General features: G+C 59.8%; 8 protein-coding genes across 8 annotated transcripts; 4 read left to right on the top strand and 4 right to left on the bottom strand.

The window, feature by feature from the left end:
• Positions 1-36: 36 nt before the first annotated feature.
• Positions 37-790, bottom strand: CcaverHIS019_0103530 (uncharacterized protein; the record flags this gene model as incomplete). Its single annotated transcript, XM_060599378.1, has 2 exons — positions 37-515; positions 586-790. 2 exons carry the CDS (start codon positions 788-790, stop codon positions 37-39), a joined length of 684 nt encoding a protein of 227 aa, XP_060452901.1.
• A 212-nt stretch (positions 791-1,002) lies between these two features.
• On the bottom strand, positions 1,003-3,789 carry UTP4 (uncharacterized protein; the record flags this gene model as incomplete). The annotated part of the gene is made up of 3 exons (XM_060599367.1): positions 1,003-3,282; positions 3,315-3,494; positions 3,529-3,789. 3 exons carry the CDS (start codon positions 3,787-3,789, stop codon positions 1,003-1,005), a joined length of 2,721 nt encoding a protein of 906 aa, XP_060452900.1.
• Positions 3,790-4,028: 239 nt separating this feature from the next.
• On the top strand, positions 4,029-5,390 carry TFB4 (uncharacterized protein; the record flags this gene model as incomplete). Its single annotated transcript, XM_060599356.1, has 5 exons — positions 4,029-4,470; positions 4,505-4,782; positions 4,816-4,956; positions 4,992-5,130; positions 5,176-5,390. 5 exons carry the CDS (start codon positions 4,029-4,031, stop codon positions 5,388-5,390), a joined length of 1,215 nt encoding a protein of 404 aa, XP_060452899.1.
• Positions 5,391-6,044: 654 nt separating this feature from the next.
• CcaverHIS019_0103500 (uncharacterized protein) lies at positions 6,045-12,173 on the top strand (the record flags this gene model as incomplete). The annotated part of the gene is made up of 3 exons (XM_060599345.1): positions 6,045-11,520; positions 11,560-11,820; positions 11,866-12,173. The coding sequence occupies 3 exons, from the start codon at positions 6,045-6,047 to the stop codon at positions 12,171-12,173; spliced, it is 6,045 nt and encodes a 2,014-aa protein (XP_060452898.1).
• Positions 12,174-12,402: 229 nt separating this feature from the next.
• CcaverHIS019_0103490 (uncharacterized protein) lies at positions 12,403-13,045 on the top strand (the record flags this gene model as incomplete). The annotated part of the gene is made up of 2 exons (XM_060599333.1): positions 12,403-12,630; positions 12,866-13,045. 2 exons carry the CDS (start codon positions 12,403-12,405, stop codon positions 13,043-13,045), a joined length of 408 nt encoding a protein of 135 aa, XP_060452897.1.
• Positions 13,046-13,138: 93 nt separating this feature from the next.
• Positions 13,139-16,110, bottom strand: CcaverHIS019_0103480 (uncharacterized protein; the record flags this gene model as incomplete). The annotated part of the gene is made up of 7 exons (XM_060599322.1): positions 13,139-13,374; positions 13,442-13,947; positions 13,979-14,044; positions 14,079-14,863; positions 14,899-14,968; positions 15,000-15,352; positions 15,481-16,110. 7 exons carry the CDS (start codon positions 16,108-16,110, stop codon positions 13,139-13,141), a joined length of 2,646 nt encoding a protein of 881 aa, XP_060452896.1.
• A 1,447-nt stretch (positions 16,111-17,557) lies between these two features.
• On the top strand, positions 17,558-18,549 carry CcaverHIS019_0103470 (uncharacterized protein; the record flags this gene model as incomplete). Its single annotated transcript, XM_060599311.1, has 2 exons — positions 17,558-18,383; positions 18,521-18,549. 2 exons carry the CDS (start codon positions 17,558-17,560, stop codon positions 18,547-18,549), a joined length of 855 nt encoding a protein of 284 aa, XP_060452895.1.
• Positions 18,550-18,573: 24 nt separating this feature from the next.
• CcaverHIS019_0103460 (uncharacterized protein) lies at positions 18,574-19,561 on the bottom strand (the record flags this gene model as incomplete). Its single annotated transcript, XM_060599300.1, has 4 exons — positions 18,574-18,601; positions 18,632-18,766; positions 18,813-19,359; positions 19,441-19,561. The coding sequence occupies 4 exons, from the start codon at positions 19,559-19,561 to the stop codon at positions 18,574-18,576; spliced, it is 831 nt and encodes a 276-aa protein (XP_060452894.1).
• Positions 19,562-19,852: the final 291 nt, after the last annotated feature.

Genomic DNA, 19,852 nt, shown 5'->3' with positions numbered 1-19,852 from the left:
CTCGCTCAACTCAACGATCAACGATATGCATGTCCTCTATCCAGTCCGGCCAGCAACGCGGACAACCCACTCGCCTACGTCGAGGTGGATCCGCTCACCAGCATGCACCTCGGCACTTGGCGTCGGCAGCCCGTTTCCAAAGCTGTATTTCCGCATCCCCTCGTCATCTCTGTATGCGCTAAACTCGCCCTTCTCATCCCGCCCCAATCCCAGAACCCATCCCCCAATGCGAGCGATAAATGCCCTGGGCAATTTGTGTGCCTTGTCCTGGTCACTTCCCGGAAGACCATATACGCCGTCGACGCGTTCCAAGACGGTATATTTGGATCCGGGGGGAACGGAGAGACGTCGCCATACCTCATCATACGCTTCGTCGAGTTCAGTCCCAGGGTTATACATCACGCCGGTCTCTAGAACGTCGGTGCTGTTCAGGATAGAGAAGGAGCCTGCACTCGCTTCGGTTGGTGGAGGTGGGCGCGAGTCTAGGAGCTGCGTCCAGATTAAGCGGGGGGTTGCTGTTGTCAGTTTCAGTGGGCGGGTGGGTGGAGGTGGGATGGGAGTCAGTGAGCGGGGGCGAACGCTCACCATCCGAATGTCCCTCGCCATATGAGATAGCCCCGACACTCGCCCAATCAATACCTCCCCTCTGCGGGTCGGTAATGAACACGCGTAGGTCGATACTAAGCCCGTCAATCGTCAGGACGAGCGTATCCGTGTCCTCTTTTGCCGGTCGGCCAGCCCAAGCAATACTGAGGCGGGTCGATGCGCGGACGGAGGCCATGGGGTCCATTTTGGAGGATGTGATGTGATTCATGCATCAATACAGTCAGTCCAAGAGGATGAGAACACTAAGAAGATCGGTGGGTGGGTGCTAGCCGCGGGCGCTTGATTAAGCGCTGACCCCCCTCCCCCCCCCCCAGTGCAACCCTACGTGAATCTTATGTATGGCCGGATCTGTAGGGGAAGTATGCATGCATGTAATGCTCTATACAGATCTACAGATTACGAACGGCCGTACTTGCCTGTCCAGAATGCGGGAGGCAGCTCGCTGACAAAGTCAGCGTACGGCCGCTCGACGAGAACCAGCTCCCCGTCGGCCAGCCAGTCCGCGCCCACAACGGAGCGGAAGCGGTCCGTGGCGACCTTGACAAAGTCAGGGTCGTTGGCTGCCGAGGGCGTCTTGAGCACGCGCGAGAGGAGCATAGTCGGCGACGAGGGCGAAGGCATGCTTGATGGCGACGACGCTTCGAGGGCCTCGCGCGCCTCGCGAGCGCGCTTCTTTCGCAGAGAGCGCGAGTCGAGCGGCGTGCCGGGCTCACTGGGGGTTGCGCTGCCGCCGCGCACCTTGGTGCGCGCGACGAGGTCAAGGTCGAGGCGGATGGATGCGAGCCAGTCGTTGCTCCACACCACCAGCCGTGCCGCGCGAGGCGACGTGCGCGATGGCTCCCACGCCGCGCCATGGGCCGCAGAGTGCAGGCCACGCAGAGTGTGGTTGAGCGAGGTGAGCTGGTTGCTGGGTGGGAGGAGGCGGCGCGCATCGAGGTGGAAGAACTGTAACGCGTTGCCGGCATGAACGAGCGCCAGGAGAGGGTGGGTCGGTGTAAATGCGATGGACGCGGGTGGGGCGGCGAAAGACGGGAGGAGAGCGTGCAGCTGCAACGTGTCGAGGTTGAACACCGTGACCTTGCCTTCGAGGTCGGACGTCGCAAGCCACTGCGCATCGTCGGACGCAGCCAGCGCCGTGATCCACGCGGCCGGACCCTTGGCCGGCGTGTCCTCCTCGTCACTCTCCATGTCCACGTCCTCATCGACGGGCGCCGACATGCGCCGCCGTGCTTTGCCGTTCTGGATCGAGCGGCCGCCGACGAGCGTGTGCTGCGGCGCAAACGAGCGCACAACCTCGACGCCCTCGTCGTCAAGCTCAAGCACAACGGTGTGCGCACTCGCCGCGAGGGAGAGGACAAGACGACGCGAGTCGGGTGTGAAGAGCAGTGCGGACGCGCCGCAGCCCTTCTGAGCGAGATCCAGCTCGGCGAGCTCAGGTGCAGACTCCAGGTCGGAGACAAAGTCGCGTACCCTCATCGGCCGGCTGGTAGTCCCAGAGATGACAAGGCGGAAGAGCTTGGTCTCGTACAGGTCCGAAACGGCCAGCCACTGGCCGTCCTGGCTGATAGCGTGAGAGATGAGGTTGGTGCGGAGGCGGAGGTCCATCTCAAGCGCCTTCTCCCACCCACGCTCGTCGTCGAGGATGCGCCAGATACCCACCGACCGGTCCTTGCGCCCAACAACCAACCGAGCGCCACGCGAGACTGCAATGTGCTCTGCGCCACGCTGTCCGCCAAACATCGATAACCGGCGGGGGAACGCGTCCTCAAACACAATATGCTTGTTGCCCTGCCCGCCCTTCTCCTTGCCGAGTGGGTTACGCAGACGCTGCGCGAGGAGGTCGGGTGGAGCCGCCGGAGTGAGCGTTGGCACCATGTCCCAGCCGCCCGAGGCGAGGATCGGAGCGAGATTCGGGTTGAGCGCGGGCGGCGTGAGCTGGCTATTGGCCGCAAGAGGGAGGTATGGAGGGAAGACGGCGAGCGCACGCACGTCATGCGTATGCAACCGCTTCGTCGCGGTGAGGGCCCATTGCGTTGTGCCGTTCGCCTGCGTGATGGCCGAGAACTGGCACACCTTTTGGTCGGGGCCCGAGGTGAATACCGTCCGCCCACCCGGTCCGATGGTGAGGCACATCCCATCGGCCTTGTGTGGCCGGAACGACTGGCGCTGCGCCATCGTTGCGGGGTCCCAGAACGCAACAGTACCGAGAGAGTCAGACGTCACAAACGTCCCGTCAGGCAGCACACCGACACCCCACACGATTGTGCCCTTGTGACTGCCCTTCTTGCCCTTTGCAATCTTCTCGACGACCGCGCGCCCCTTGATCTGCACGCGTCCGCCGCCGCCGCCGGTCGGAACAGGCAACTCCCACCTCCGGAACGACGAGTCCGAGTTGCCTGTGAGGAGGTACGTGTCGCGCCATGACCACTCTCCGTTATCCTGCACGAGTTTTGGGAGGCCCCACGCTACCGATACAGTGCGCGTCCTTGATGGTAGCGTCTCGGAGCGGAGCAGATGGGACGGAGCTGGCTCGAGCACCGTCACACTGCCGGGGAGAAGGGGTGGGGGGATGGAGACAAAGTGAAGGGCAGGCGAGTTGGTGGTGAGACACAGCAGCTGCTGTGTTGGAGAAACGCTGAGGCTCCAAAGAGGCGGCGATGGGATCGGGTATGTTTGCTGCTGTCAACTCTGGCGGTAAGGTTACTCACCAGCACCCTGCCAGTCTCAAGGCAACGTTCAGTGAGCTCGGTGGACTCGGAGCCAGCAACGAAAAGGCGCAGGTCCTCGACACGCGGCACAGCATAAGGCTTTGAATGGAAGTTCTCGGGGTCACGTAGGGCGAGCGCCATGACTGAGATGGTCGGGTGCGTGAGGGTCGGTGGGAGCGTCTGTCGTCAGCTTGGTTCGAGCGCCAGGGCTCACCTTGTAGAGGACCCAGTTGCCGAGGCTGCCCTCCTCAGAGGGAGAGTACTTCCAGATCTCTACTTCACCGTTCTCGCGTGCGACGACTAGCGCGCCGAGCTCTGGACGGTCGGTGGCATCTCGCGCTTTGCCCTTGACACTTGCGGGGTCGCGCGGGACAGGGAGGGGCTGGGGTGGGAACGCAAGTGCGACAATGGGAGAGGGAGTGTGGTCAAAGAAACGGACGCGGTGGAGTGGCAGCGTCTGTGTTGGTGCGGGCATGGTGTCGAGCTCGCCGTCACGGGGTTTGTTTGTAGTGATGCTCGTAGAGGGGTGCAACTGAATGCTTTGGGATGGGTACAGCTCAGAAATTCCAAGCGGGGTAGAGTGATTATTTTGCTTCCGATTTCTGATCTCCCGGGTGGCGAAATTGAATGCCACGTAAGGCAAACCTCCACCGAATGACGGTGGTCAAGTTGACATCAAAGCCAACTCATGGTGTTCCAACCTTCTTTCTCGCCATGCCGCAAGTTGCGACAACAGCGCATACGCGCCCGTGGCCGACGTCGACTCCTCCGGCGCTCCTGATCGCCGTTGTTGACCTGCATCCCCTCGCTTGGTCGCTCCTCTCCAACCTCCGGCCCGTTCCAAGCTCACCAGGCGGCCCTGAGAAGGAGAAGGCGCCCATCGCGCCGCTGACTCTGGCAGAGTTCGCCACCAACCTCATGGTGTTTCTGAATGCGCACCTCGCGAGCCGATGGGGTAACGAAGTAGCCGTGTACAGTGCGACGGCGGGAAAGGCGGTATTGTTGTATCCCCAACCTGACGAGGAGCCGTCCAGGCTGCGGCCCAACTTCTACCGCCCCTTCCAGTTACTGGATACGCGGTTCCAGGAGCAGCTCAAGGCGGTATTTTCTGCAGAGCAGCAGCGCCTGGAGGAGGCAGATGGAAAGGGGCTGAATGGTAAGTTGTTCTCTGCTGATATAGCTGACGACAGACCCACCGGCCCTCGTTTCGGCATTAACCAAGGCTCTGTGTTACATCAGCCGCCGGCGTCCGCCTGAGACACACCCCACCGGGATGGCCATCGCAGACGAGGGGAAATCCTCGAATCCAGAGCTACCTGAATCGCGTATCCTGGTGCTGAACGCAACACCAGGAGGAGCAGAGGACGCGGCTGCGCTGAATGGCAAGACAGCCAAGGCGTCTGGCGGGAGTGGCGGACAACGCGGCTACGTTGGTCTGATGAACTGCGTCTTTGCCGCACAGAAGGCTGTGAGCTTAACTGTACCATGAAGCTGACAGCAGAAAATCCCGATCGACGTCCTCACCCTGCCGCCGGAGAGCACAAAGACGGCGCCTCCAATCTTCCTTCAGCAGGCGGCGCACTTGACGGGTGGCATTTACTGGCGATGGAACGGACGAGGCGGCATTCTCCAGTACCTACACGTTAGCTAACACTATCACACAGAAGCTGACATTAGTCGTTGTATCTCCCGCCACATTCGCTGCGAAAGCGGCCGTTTACGCAACCGCCACAGGATGCGGTCGACTTCCGTGCCGTCTGCTTCTGTCACCAGGACGTCGTCGACATCGGCTTCGTGTGCAGCGTGTGTCTGAGTAGTACGTGCGGCTGATATCTTGAGACGTTGACGTTGCTGATGGCAGTCTTCTGCCAGCCAAAGCCTGTGTGCCAGATGTGTAAGACCAAGTTCCCGCGCAGCGCGTGGGCTACGCTCAAAGAGCTCGCGGCAAACGTCGAGCCCATCCCGCTTCCAAACACAGTGGTTGCACCGAGGCAGAGGAGGGAGCGCCCCCCGACGAATGGCGCGTCGACGTTGAACGGGCCACCACCTGGCACCGAGGTTATCGAGATCCTCTAGACTGTATTCTATGTACATGTATCAGTACCATTCCTTGGGTGGCGAGAACGTGCACAGCCTTGGCCTTGCGGCTTGTTGTGGCTTGTGGACTTGTGGACTGTTGCATGAATTGCAACAGTGAATTGCAACAGTCCACAACTGAGACGCCCTAAACTGACCCAAGTTCGTAGGTAGAGTAACAGCCGCTATAATGGGAGCATTTACGCACGCGACATTATCGGGGCTCATATAAAGTATTCAATGTCAGTAGGCGCGACTGACTTTTGAGTCACCCAACAACCTGACCCTGACGGCTGACAGGATGTTTGCCGCATTTGGAAGGTTCCACTAGAGGTTGACTAGACTTCCTTGCTATTGGCAGAAGGAAATGAGAATGACAACAACATTCAACCCCCTTCATCTCTCATCTTCAATCTCATCTGTACCATCTACCATCTACCATCTACCATCTACCATCTACCATCCACCATCTACCATCTACCATCCACCATCTACCATCTACCATCCACCATATCCTCAACGTTAAAACTACTCCTACTTCGCACAACCACTCTGTCCCCTGCGCTGCTTTGATCACGCTTGCGCCATCCACCTACACACATCCGCACAGACATCCACCCCCATCACATCGCGTCAGCCACGTCCGAGCGCACGATGGCCCTCCCTCTTTCGAACACTGGGCGTGAATCTGCCTCTCCCCTGTGCTCCTCCCTTTCTCCCGCCTCTCCTCCCCATAGCGACCAATTAGGTCTCCACTCGCACAGCGGGAGTACGGCCCTCACCTTGCCCTCGGAACAAGACCACAACTTCAAGAGGCCCACCAGCTTTCATTCCCTCCATGGCATCCAGGAAGCCGCAGAAAGTGTGGGGCTTGCACCGCCCCCTACCTCCCCCCTCCCCGCTCAGATCGTCTCGCAACCGGGCTCCTACTACACTGCATCCGCCAGTGGCGGTAGCGGTAGCGGTAGCACAGGATACGACCCAAGCATCTACTCCGAAGCAGTGCAGTACAACAACGCTGGCGAGTACCACACTAGCAGGCCCAATTTTAAAGACGACCAATTCAATTACGAGTCAATTGATTACGAGTCAAATGGCAACAACTACGAAAGTGCCGTTGGCAGTAATGTCGATCCACTGTACGCCGACGACGAGCCGTACGTGGCAGAGTTGAGCCGCGTACAGAGTACACGTTCCCGTGCGTCGCAGGATATCGGACTCGGAATTAGCCTTGGCCGTCCGCCGTCTGCCCTTTCGGGCCGCAGCAGCTCCCCGCTCCGCTTCCCATCCAACCCCGACCGCCCTGGTTCACCAATGCGTTTGCCACGGTCGACGGCGCCAGCCTACAACCTGCAGCGCATCCCATCCCCAGATATTCGGCAGCGCTTTCCTCCTTCTCCGACACCAGGCGGCCCACAGCGGCGGCCACATTCTCCCGGTGGTCCTCCGCGCCTTCCGTCGCCAGGATCACAAGGGGTGTACCAGTATTCGCAACCAGAGGGGCCGTCCTCCTCACGCCCAACATCAGGACCGAGTCTCTGTCTACCACCATCGCTCTCTCCTGCCCTCCCACATTCGCCTCGCGCTCCGTCGCCTCTCGCTGCGTCCTGGGGAGCTCCCAAATCCGAGCCGGAACTCGATCCTCAGCCAGTACCACGCGCCCTCCCTCAAACCCCAGAGACGCCGCAGTCGATGCGTCTGACTCGTGTGCCGGTGTCCAATGTCGCGAACTCCGGCGCAACACGCCGCATGGTTGAGGCGTGGGAGAGCCATGCTCCGGCATCGGTCACGCCGACGAGGCAAGTTCGTCCCTTGCCAATGCCCCAGAGTGCTCCTGGGCCCTTGTATCCCGAGCCCCGTGACTACTCGCCATCGCACCGGCGGATCAGCCAGAAGTATCTCGCTGAGAAAGAGAGCAAGCCCCTTCCAATTCCGACCGCAACCCAGATCCCAGCGAGTGCCACCAAGCCGTGGCCGCAACTGGCAACCGCTCGGTCTGGACCCTCTGCCGGTACGAACGGCAACCCCCGTAGTCAGAGAGTAACTCCGAACGGCAGTCCCATCAAGGAACGCAGTCCGAGCAAGGGCCTCTCTCCCACCTGGCTCTTCGCCATGCAGGAACACCAGAGCGAGGTTGACAGCCCAAAAAGCCCGGGTAGAGAGAGAATCTCCCTCCGTCACCCACTTAAGGACATCAAGAATGCGTTCTCGAGCTTCCGCCGGATTGGGCACAAGGAGAAGGACGAGCCTACGGGATGGGGAACGGCGAGTGTCGGTGTCGGGATGCACGGCGACCGCCCACACAAGCGCCTGGACGACGAGTGGTTCCGCCGCCCTCTTGATCCACCAGTGCTCGACAGGATGGGTGACGACGAGATGGCGGAGGATGAGATGCACACCGGTGGTGTTCTCTGGCTCCCGACGTTGCCGGACCGCACCCGCCATGGCGATTGGATGACAGCGTGGGCCAGCCTCTCAAGGACCCACCTCAAGCTGGCCTCCGCGCCCGTCCTCGTGGGGGATCCTTACGGCGCGACTCGCCCAAATACTGCGAGGAGCGATGAGGAACTTCCCATGCGTTCGTGCACCGATGTGCGCCCCCTCCTGGTCGCCGAAGTCGCGCGCCTTGGTCTTCCTCCTCTCCCCGAACAAGGCGACATCATCATGCTCGAGTTCATACATGGCGCAAGGCGTTACTTAGCAGTGGACTTCCCCTCATCCTCGGGATGGATAACGGCTATCAACAATGTGCTCCATGGCTTTGGTACTCTTTCACCATCCCTGAAGAGCTACCATGACGGCTCCCTGCGTATGGGCCAGCTCGACGAGGTCGCAAAGTTTGGCGACACGTGGGTTGGGAGCACGTCCGAACCGAGTAGTTGGAACACCGCGCCGGACAACAACCCGCGCATGCAACCACTTCAGCCTTCGCCGATACGTAACCAGGACACAGGTTTGAGTGCGGCTGCGCTCGAGAGTATGGCCGAGGAGGTCGACGTGCCGCCCACGCCGCCTCCAAAGTCGCGCCCGCGCTCTATGCTCATCACGGACCGCATGGCGGCGTTCTCACCAGAGATCAAGCCGACTCTACCCCTCAAACTCCAGAAGAGGAAGGAGAGTGGTACGACCCAGCGCACCCAGAACAGCGGGGCGACACAGACCCAGCATACCGGGACCACTGGGGCAACTGTGGGCCTGGGGTCGCCGGTGACTGGCCCCCCCTACGATCACTCACAGCCTCTTCCCAAGGATCGTGATGCGCCTGGCAGACTTCGCCCCGAGTCCGGAACACCCTTGCGCGTGGCTTCGGTTCAGCTGATCGACCCACTCGGCACCAGCATGGCGGACCGCATCCGGATCTGGCAACCGGCTCATGACACTCCGCCTCCAGAAATGGACGTATCGAGGTCAGGTAGCCTGAAGTTGACCGGGGTGGACGACTACGATCCAAGCGACCTGAACCCGTCACGCAGCGCCAGCCAGATTCGCCCCGCCCGCAGTGCCATGGGTATCGACCTCGCGGCGCTGGATGCGAGATTGGCGCTGCCGCAAGCCCTCCAGGAAGTCCGGTTTGGGCCGCGGTCCCCGGCTAGAAAAGCGGTGCCGAAATACATCGACGGGGAGGCCAGGAAGGAGGCAGAATCGCTCAATATTGCCGACTCAGTGACGCCTCCCGGCCCCGACGCCGTTCCCGATGTTGTCAAGCCGGTCGATCTGCCTATCGAGCCCCCTGTACCCGTGCCTGTCGTCCAGCAGGAACTGCCCTCCGTGTCCCAACCGCGCGAGCTCCCTGCCGTCCTCAAGGCTACGGATGAGCTCCCCACGTCACCTAGGCCCAAACGGCTGAATACGCGAATCGCGGCCGCGATGGAGAAGTTCGAGGCCACTCCGAAGCCCAATGCGACTCCCAAGACGCCAGTTGTTGCGAAGTCGCCCCTCTCGACAACAAAGTCTACCTCTGTTTTTTCTCCGCTGTCGACGTCCAAGTCGCCCAAGCCGCCGTCCATCGCTACTCCAATTCACGCGCCCGTAGCTCGCCCAACCACGTCGGCCGCACTGCTTGAGTCCGCCGCGTGCTCGGATATCTCGAAAGACAAGAGCTCTGTGAGTGCGAAGAGCGAGGACGACCTCGCCCCACCCAACCTGGCCGCCACGCTCGCGCCCCCGAAGCGGCCAGCCAGCGCCGCCTCCGTTGGGCCTGCGACGTCTGTCCGCGATAGAATTGAAGCGCTCAGTCGGGCCGCGGCCTCACCTGTCGCCGCTACACCCATGTTTCTGCCGGTCGCCGCGACAAAAGATAAGGTGCGGCCCGCATTGCAAGACAAGCCCCTTCCCCATAAGGATGACAAGCCCCTCTCGCCCACCCATTCGCTTCCTGTAGCTGGCTGTGCACTCTCGCAACCTCTGAGCAATCCCCAGTCTCCCAGCTCCCCCAAGCTCCCACACGGCGTTGCGCTCTCTTCGGCATCCCCAGCTGCTACTCGCTTAGGAGATCGGAGCGCCCGGCTCCGCGATTTGACGTTACCTTCAAAGTCCGCACCTCAGTCTCGCCGTCGGAAGGACCCTACCGCGTCATTGTATGCCTCGTCAACGATCACGTGGCGGCGCACGCTCACCGTCACCAACCCCGATCCTGACTGCCCTTCTGAGCAGCCCAACACCCAGCTGCTTGAAGCACAGGAGTCTAGGCGTGATCACGCCGTCTCCTGCCTCTCGACCGCGACTGAACCGAGGGAGTCGATCGCGGGCTTGCTGGCTACCTACGCCGAGGCTGAACCCCAACCCAACGATAAGGATATTGGTCAAGACGAGACGTCTCTTGACGCTACGACCGACGCGTCGAAGGCCGACGATGAAACCAAGCGGCACGGAGAGCACACGGCTGAGGTCGAGGCGTGCGAGGCAGCACAGGCCGCCGAGAAAGCCGAGAAGGATGCGGCCAGGGGAGCCGACCTCGACCCCAACCTCGGTGGTCCCGATCCAGTCCTCACCACCCTGAACGCCAACCACGCCGCTGCGGCTGACCAGATGCGCATCTTAAACACGCTCATGAACGAGAGCGCCGGGCAACAGGCGTCGAGCGCTGCGGACGTGCAGCAGCGCCTCATCGCTCTTGATGAGGGCGTGCGGTCTGTGCATGCTTCGATCCCGCCCGACTTTCAAGAGCAGATTGCGCGGATCCAGGCGCAGCTTGGCGAGTTGATTACGGGCGTTGCAGCCACCACGATGACGCTTAATGCCGTCCACGCGAGCCAGTCGGGAGGGGACCCGGCGAAGGAGGTTGAGAAGGACGAGGTTGGCGCCGACAGGGGGCGACCGCCCCAGCCTGAAGAAGTCACCGACGATGGCAAGGCCGAGGAGTCCATCACCAACGACGTTGCAACTGTGGGTACGGCAGACGAGACTTCCGAACCCGAATCGAAGACCTTCGACCAGGCTGCCGAGACGACTGAGGCCGATAAGGCCGTGGAATCTGGCCCCAGCGAGCCGACTGACAACGCCATTATGGCTCAGCTCGAGAACATCAAGGACAACATCGACTTCTTGTCTGAACAGGTCAATCACTTGACGGCTTCGCAGCAGGCACTCGCAGTAGGCGCGGGAACCGCGGGCGCCCAAGCCGTCTTGGCCAAGATGGAGCAAACGGACGAGGCTAAGGCGTTTGGGGAGTCGAGGCTGGTTTACGAGGCCGAAGAGAAGGCCAAGGCTGCGGAGAAGCTGGCAGCCGAAGCCACCGCAAGGGCTGAGGCTGCAGAGAAGGCCAAGGCCGAGGCCGAGGGGGCGGCGAAGGAGAAGGCTGCTGTTGTCACGGAGAGCAAGGACGCCTCCAAGGACGCTCCCAAGGACGAGTCGAAGGACCCCCCCAAGGACGCGCCAGAGAATGCGCCCAACGACGAGTCGAAGGACACTCCCGCGACCGACGACAAGGATTCCTCGAAAGACGCCCCGAAGGACACACCGGCAGAGCCTGAGGCCAAGGAGGACGCACCGAAGGAGCCCGCACCGCCACCGCCCCCTGCCGTGACAGCCGAGCAGTTCGCTGAGCTCATGGCAGTGGTCTCCAAGATGGCTGTGGACCAGACCGCGGCCCAGGAGACGGCGCTGAAGGACCGGGCCCAGATGAACGAATGTACGTATACCCCTCCCCTCCTTGCTTCTCTGACAACAGACCTGGGCAAGATGAACGAATATGTCGCCGCCGTCGTCGCGAAGCAGGGCGCCGTCTTCGACCATCTGGAATCGCGCTATGACGAGTTGTTGGCACGCGACGCCAAGCTCCTGGAGTCCAACGAGGCGATGTTCAAGAAGTACCTCATCGACTCGATGGACGCTCTACAAGCCTTGGGCTTGGATCTCCACCAGTCGATAAGCGGCGAGAGACTCAACTTCATCGAGGCGATGGAGAAGGCAACGAACATCAGGCTTGAGAGTGAGTCGATCCCTCTACCCGTCCCCAAGCCCATGCTGACTTCAGACCACACCCGCGAATTCGTCGACACTCTCAAGGGCGACGTGTCCAAAGCCCAAATGGTCCTGGCTGATCTGAAGAACGAAAGCGTTCAAGTTCAGGAAGACACCAGAGAAATCATCGAGTTCTTCTTGAAGCGCATGAAGAAGAACAACGTCTCCAAGGAAATGTACCCCCAACAGGTGCAGGATGCGATGGACCGCTTCACGGCGGTGCTTAACCAAACCGAGGTCATCACCTCTCCTTCACCTTCCTCACGCCCGCTCCCCATGCCACCTTCTCCTATCCCACCTATGCCTATACCACACCAGTAATTTGTCTTTGTAGCTTGCTGTGTATGTAATATATCCTGGATGCTCAATAGTACTGTACCAATAGACGTGGTTTGATGGCGCCAAGACGGCTCGTGGTAGATACCCGCCCATCGGCCCGATACTGGATGCTGATTCATGCCGCCTATGAGGTCATCCAACTCTGCCAGAAGACAATATCTACACGGTCCAGTCTCCAAAACCATCATCATCATCATCATCATCATCAACCATGTCCCACCTCGAATACAGCGTATACCCCGGTACGGGCGAGGAGCACGCGCGCAGATTCAACTATTCGTCGGCTGTACGCATCGGCGACCGCGTCGAACTCTCTGGCATGGGCGGCTGGAACCCCGAAACAGGCGAGATCTACAGGGAAATCAACAAGCAGATTGACCAGGCGTTCGAGGTCGTCCAGCTTGCGCTGACCACCGCGGGCAGCAAGGGGTGGGAGCAGGTGAGTGTTGTGTCGGGTGGTTGAGTAGAATTGAACCGCGCCAAACCACGCCTTTTTTGCGTTTCTGCCCACCATGGATAATTGGCACCGCACCTCCGCACAGGTCAGAAACGCAATCTGAACCGTGCTGTAGTCGTTTCCAACCCCCCGCCCTCTTCCAAGTCCTCACTCAACCACTGTCCCTTACGCCCTCTCCCCTCTCCCCTCTCGCCCTCACGCCCTCGTGCTTACCCAGGTCTACCGCATCAATTCGTACCACGTCCCACTCAACAACGAAGCCCTGGAAGCCATGGTACGCAACATGCGCAAGTGGATGCCAAACCACAAGCCGCTGTGGACCTGTGTTGGCGTCTCCAGGCTCGGCCAGGACGACATGCGTGTCGAGATCGAGGTCGTTGCTCACGACCCAAAGTAACCTGTAACCGAAATTTCAAGTACGTGCGCGCCACGCATGCATTACACTGGTACAATGATTGGATATAGGGAAAGGCACCAGGCCCATGTCGAGCTAGAATCCAAAGATGCGGAATATGAGGTACAGCGTGCAGCCGAGGAAGCGCATCGCACTGAGGAAAAGGACGGCGTAGAAGATGACTGTAAGGTAGGGGTTGAAGGCGCCCGAGGTGGTTTCGGCAAAGTGCTGGCTGATCCAGCCGGTGAAGACCGAGGACGTGAAGAGGAGGATAATGATCATGTTGCTGCCGAGGAAGAGGAGGACGACGTTTGTACGGAAGTTGCGGTCGGCTGGGCGTCAGTGCAAATAGAGGGGGTGACAGTGCATGCGCAACCGCGCAGGCTCGACTTTACTCACAGTCTGACCGCTTGGTCGTCGCGTCACGCTTCTCCTTGACCTCCTTTGGCGGGATGCGGATCTCAGCACGCGCCTGCTGCCAGAGCGCCTCGACGTCCTCCTGGCGTGTGGGGAGGGCGACCTCGAGCGCCTCCTCGCCATCGTCGTTCTTGACCTTCTTGGCCTGACCGAGATCCTTGGCCGAACCGTTGTCACCCTTGGTACCCCACGACACGTCGTGCAAGTTGCAGAAGGCGTAGATGAGCAGAATGTTGACGTATGATGGGAGCAGGAAGAGGTACTGGATGAAAGACGTGAACATGTGCCACGGCTCGAGGTACATGAGCGACGAAATGAGATAAAGACCGTACGTCGCCAGGAGCGACATGGCGAGGTCGAGGAACGTGCGGTTCGAAAAAAGCTCGCTCAGGTTTGTCCAGCCCTCAGCGGTGTGCGGGACAGTCTGGTACACTGTAAAGCCGGCACAGTAGAGCAGGATACCCTGGCACACGGCGAAGAGGATAATGCTGGTGTCAGCTTTGCCGGAGCACGACGCACCAGGCAGTGTACATGAACCGCGAACCCTGCGGGCGGTTACCGAGCGAACAAATGAGGACGATGAAGCTGCTGTCAGCTCTCTCATGCTGGGGGAGCTCACAGGATACCAATGTACACCTTGTTGAAGACCTGGAAGATCTCGTCGCCCGCACCGCCGAACGGGTCGGTGGGCGATGAGACGGACGACTGGAGAAGGAAGTAGAAGGCGAGGTAGTACGACGAGATCGAAAGCCAGTTGAAGAGGAGGTTGACAAAGTTGTAGAACGTGAGGATCATGAGCGCAAACTTGCGGATGATGTTGTGTCCCGAAGTCCACACGCGCCAGAACGAGTAAAGCGCGTAGAAGGAGGCGAAGATGGAACCGTTGAGCCAGCGACGACGTTGCGAAATGAACTCGGGCACACCAGAGGGCACATCGGTTCCGGCTTTGGCGCTCTTGACGTATTGCAGGCGCCATTTTGCGTTCTTCTTCGTGACAATCTCAAAGGCGAGGATACGGTCCTCAGCGAGGAACATGTTGCGGTCGAAGATGGATGCCTCGACGCCAGGCTCGTTCATCTTCTCACCGTGGAAGTAGGATGCGAGCGGGCCAGTGCCGTCCGGGTGGTTAGCCACCGCCGCGTACCGGTACGCCGAGAAGGCTCCGGGCAGCACTGAGATGAAACCGAAGACTGACTCGAACGGCTTGTCGAGAATGTTGGACATCTTGTACTCAAAGTTCTGGCCCGCGACGATCGGATTGAGCAGGTACCGGCCCCACTTGCCCGAGTCGGCGTAAATCTCACCACACGCACCTCCGACGTTGGGGTGCTTCTCAAAGCACTTGTACAGCTCGTACAGACTCGTGCCAGAGGGCTTGGTGCCGACGTCGAGGAGTGCGCAGACCTGTCGTCAGCTGTGTTCTCAGACCAGCAGCTCACGTTAGGCTTGACCTGCGGTCCGAAGGCGTTGAAGAACCAGCGGTGCGAGTTGAGCTTCTTCTTGTTTGATCTGGAGTCAGAGACCTCGAGCTCACACCTACTCTTTGAGGCAGAAGATGACCTGGACCGGCACTGCACCAAAGCCGACCTCGCCCGTCTCGCTGACGACGACCTGCGTGGTGTACTCGTAGATGTGGGCTTGCACCTCCTTGCCGGCGACTGTGTCCTTGGCGACACCCTCGGCGTACACGCCCATGAGCTGCAGGACCTTGAGGACACGCGCATCACACTTGTTACGACCGTCGGCGACGATGCACACGACCACCTTGCGCCACGAGCCCGTGCCCCACGTCTTGGACCGCGTGCGCGAGCACAGGTGCGCAATGTTTTTAATGACCGCGTTAAGCGTGCGCAGCAGCAGGATCGAGTCCTCATTGTACATGGTCATTACGATCTGCGTAAGCGCGAACATGCGAATGGCAAGGTTAAGCGCAGGAGGCTTCGGCTGCACAGGGGGGCAAAGGAATGCGCCCACTGTCTCGGCGCCACCGCACACACCGCCCCAGCACTTTGAGGACTCACAAACAGCTCGGTCCTGCGTCCGTACAGGTACTGGCGGAGGTGGAATTTGCGGCGGGTAAAGTCGTCTGGGTCGCAGGTCGCGGCGCTGTAGCGCAACTTCTCCATCTCGCCGGGCTCGGCACCAACGGCACCCGTGCTGGCGGGCACGACGCCCTTGGGCACGGGCACGTCCATGACAAGGTTTCCGTTGAAGAGCGGAATCTGCTTGACGACACGGCGGGCCAGGAGCTGGTTGCGTACACTGTGCCAGTGGCTCGAGCCTGAGAAGCTCGGCGTCGTCGGCAGCTGGCTCACCGAATGGGGGGCCGGAGGCGGCGGGTAGCCCATGAGACTCGGTGACGGTGGATACTGGTCGCGCCCGATTGGGGCCGGAGGCGCAAAGTTGACGCTGGGAACGACTGAGCCGACGCCATACTCCTTAGAGTTGTTGAGGTGCGAGTGCGAGTTGTAGCTCTTGGTCTCAAAGTCGTCATCGTTCCGGCCGCTATGGTAGTCGGCCGTGTAGTCGTGGTAACCCTGTTCATTGTACGAGGGGGCATTACCTGGAGGGTACGTTCCTTGCTGTCGTTGGGTGCTGGAGAAGGGGCCGTTGAAGTATCCACCGGGCTGGATGCCACCTGAGGGCATCATGTTGGGTGAGGAGTAGGCGGGGGTAGGGGAAGGAGAAGATCGATAAGTAGGTGATGAGGGGTGTGGCCGGTGGCTCGGCTGCGCGTGAGAGGCGTAGGAGTCGCCAGAACGAAGGGAAGGAGTGACTGGGGTGGAACGTTGGGGATCGCGTCTGATCGAGAGTGAGTTGGCCGAAGAGTATGATTGTTGAGGTGGAAGAGGCCGCGAGTAAGACGGTGGGCCGGACACCGGCTGGCCCTGCTGGCCAGGCTGAGTGAACGGGTACGGGGGCATTGTCAACAGGCGTGGTCTGAGCGAGCGCGGGGTATGTGCGGAGGAGGGGTGGGTGCTAATGAGAGCGCGTTGGAGGTTACGGCCCTAGTGGATCTGAGAGCTGGCTGGCTGAGAGAGTGTTGGTCCAAGCGCAATGGCGTTCCAAGGTGAAAGGAAGGAAGAGACGCGAGGGGTTGTCTTCAAGCCAAGCAAGGGTTGGAGAGTTGAGAGGTCAATGCGTCAGTACAGTAGATGGAACAAGAAGACTAGCTTCTTCTTGTCCTCGTGCATCGTTACGAAGAGTGACGCGGCATGCATGACCTTGAACGGGCGCGGGCAGTGGCTTGAGACTTGGGTGATGCGGGATGATGTGAGGGATGATAATGGGTAGCATGTCTTTGAGGGTGAAAGGGTGAAAGACGAAAGGTAACTAGTAGTTTGATTTAGAAACAGGAGATAACAATACTCATGTGACGGGTATTGTCAAGGCTTCAATCTCCCCTTTTCCCCTGAAACCCGAACGCCATGGTCCCACCCGTCCGATACTTTACCTCAAAGTTAGGTCAAACCCGTCAAACCCCCCTCCTTACCCCCGTCAGACCTGCAAGACCTGCAAGACCTGCAAGACCTACAATAACGCTTTCCAGTTCCGGCACAACCCCAATCCTCCCTGGCCGAGTTGGCCTTAAAACCGTCTCGGATCTGAGGGCTGGGGGGTTCAGGTCAGCCTTGGAATGTGCATCTGAGGATGAAGAGATATCATGTTGAAAAAAGTGAGAGACGCGATTACAGTCACTACATATCTACATATCTCTGATCGATGCACGGATCGCTGGTCTCCAATCCTCTCCAAGCAGCGTGTCCGCTCGGACCGCGTCCATAAAGTGCACATGGCATGGAGCGCACAGATCAGTAAACAGAATCGCACCAAACAATTCTACAAAGTGCAGGGCGACTGACTTTTATTGACCCGCACAGCTTCTCTTCACTCACCGACGCTCCACTTGTCACCCCCGACTCTTACGGTTCTTAGCGACTCTTGACTGTTCACGCACGACCATTACGCATCTCACGACGGTCGACGCCAAGGTCGCCGACCTCCTCCCATCAGTGGTCCGTCTTGAGCGGCGCTCCTGAAACCCAACCCCAATTGCCACTCTCGGCCATCGCCCTATTACCACCCTCGCTGAGCGACATGTCAAAGGGCTTGACGCGTGGCGATGGCCTGCACATCGCTTGGGGCAAGAAGTCTGGCAAGGTTTCTGGTGGCGCTCCCCTCGATGTGATGGGAGGGCAGAGCGAGAAGCAGGTCGACGCCGCAGGCGGCAAAAGCCAGAGCGCAGACAAGGGGAAATCGGTAGAGAAGACCGACAAGACCAAGCCAGACGGGAAGGCCAGGCAGACTGGTCCCAGACCTCAGCCAAAGGTCGACCCACCCGCGCCGCTCCCCATACCCGTCCCCGAGCCAGTAGAGGGGTATTACTACCCTTCCATACCAGCTTCACAAGAGCGTAATCACCTCCCTCCACCACCTCAACAACCCCAACCCCCGCGCCAGCCCCTCCTCGCCCGCCTCTTCCCGTGTATCTTCGCGCAGCCTATCGCTCTCGGACAAGAGCAAGAGCGGTGGGAGTATTATCCACCCGTCCCACCTCCCCCTAAAGGCAGGCAGAACCGCGCACCTTCCCCCGCCTCAGAGAGGAGCTGGACGCACCACGATTCCTACTTCCCCTCCTTCGAGCCCGAGGTGGTTCAACACACGTCCTTCTTTCCCAAATTCGAGGCGTTCAAATCGCGCTCGCAAGCTAGAGCCGAAGCCGCCGCGGCACAACACGCCCAACGTACGGGACATCTCGTGAGCGTGCATTACCCCGACCTACCCGCTTTCGCCGAGTACGTCAAGGCCAAGGCGGAGTGGAAAGAAACGCAGTGGGGTGCACAGAACTGGACAGGGTTTGGGTGGGCAGGGGAACGATTGCCCAATGCACAAGGACAGTTCTTCTCAGCTCCGATCCCCGAGGGTAAGCCTGTAGAGAATCCGAATCAGCAGGGAGGTGGGGGAGGCGGTGGGAAGAAGAAGAAAGGCAAAGGTGGCGGCGGCGGCGGTGGTGAGGGAGGGAAGAAGGAAGAAGAGAAGGAGGGAGGTGATGACGAGTAGGCGAGGCGATGAGCTGGCGTGATCCATAGAATCCATAGACATGAATATCTACCTTAGAGCTTGTATACGATCGCAAAGCCGCTGATGTCAGCCCACCCACACACGACTCACTCCCAGCTCTTATCGCCCACTGTCTGGATCGCGCTCGCGATCACAGTCTTGCCGGCGTCCTTCTCGATCCAATCGTACATCTTGCGCAACCCCACACAATCCGAGTCGATCTTGGTGCCATCGGGCACGGCGATGCTTTGGTCAGCTTCTCCCGTTCCTCGATTCTGAGATTGGAACGCACCGGCCGTTCCGTATAGCGTTGTCGAACACAATGACCCCTCCCTTCCGCACAAGCCGTAGACACTCAGTAAAGTACTCAAAGTACTCGTCTTTGTTGGCGTCCACGAATGCGAGGTCGTACCCCGGCTCCGGCAGTCCCTCGATAGTACCGGGAGGGTCTTTGAACACCCCATTGGGGTCGCGAAGGAGCTTGAGTGCCTGTCCAACATGTGTGGTGGGGAAGGGACACGTATCTAAAGCGAGGAAATTGGCTTGGGCAATCTTGGCGTGTTCGGGTGATGCCTCGATCGTGTCGATCTGTCCGTCGGCTGGCAGCGCGCAAGCGAGGTAATGCGTCGATATTCCGGCCAGCGTGCCTATCTCCAGGACACGCTGTGCTCGCATACTCTTCGCCAGGATGGTTAACATCTGCCCCAGCGTCTCGGGGACTGCTATGGCCGGCATGCCCGCCTCGTCTGCCCGCGCCTGGGCGGCGTCCAGGCCCGTAGTACATTCCGGATTGGCGAGTTTGCGGGCTAGATACGCCTCGGTTCCCGCCCGCGTGAGCCCTGATGTCAGTCCCACATATTAACTCGATTCGATTGAATGTAAGAGGGTGATGGAGGGAATGAGAGGCCAAGAACACTCACAGACCTGGTCACCTGCCTCTTCTTTGGTCAACGGGACGATGAGGCGCCCGTCCGTCGTCTTGTGCGCGACGCTCCCATCCTTGTTGTAGGTATAGGACGTTACTCCACGGCCTTCTACCATGGCTGTTGTCGCTAGTGTGCGGATGAGTGGGGGACGAAGAGCTCGCGAAGCGAGATGGAGCGAAAGCATGCTGAAGTGTGGGGAATTGTGGAGACATGGTTTCTTGTGCGAGTTGTCCAACGATCCAAAGGAACGGATCGGCCTCCACCGACCGCCGCTACGTCATCGACTCGTAAGAAATGAGGAGCAAGACGGTATCAAGCGACTTCATACTCTCTCTGTCCACTTCTAATCGTCCGATATCATTACCAAAGTCTACAATATCAATGGGTTGCGTTCATCGTCTCCCCA

Source organism: Cutaneotrichosporon cavernicola, assembly GCF_030864355.1.
Source record: "Cutaneotrichosporon cavernicola HIS019 DNA, chromosome: 1".
NCBI classification, from domain to species: domain Eukaryota; kingdom Fungi; phylum Basidiomycota; class Tremellomycetes; order Trichosporonales; family Trichosporonaceae; genus Cutaneotrichosporon; species Cutaneotrichosporon cavernicola.
This window is presented reverse-complemented; position numbering and strand designations above follow the sequence as displayed.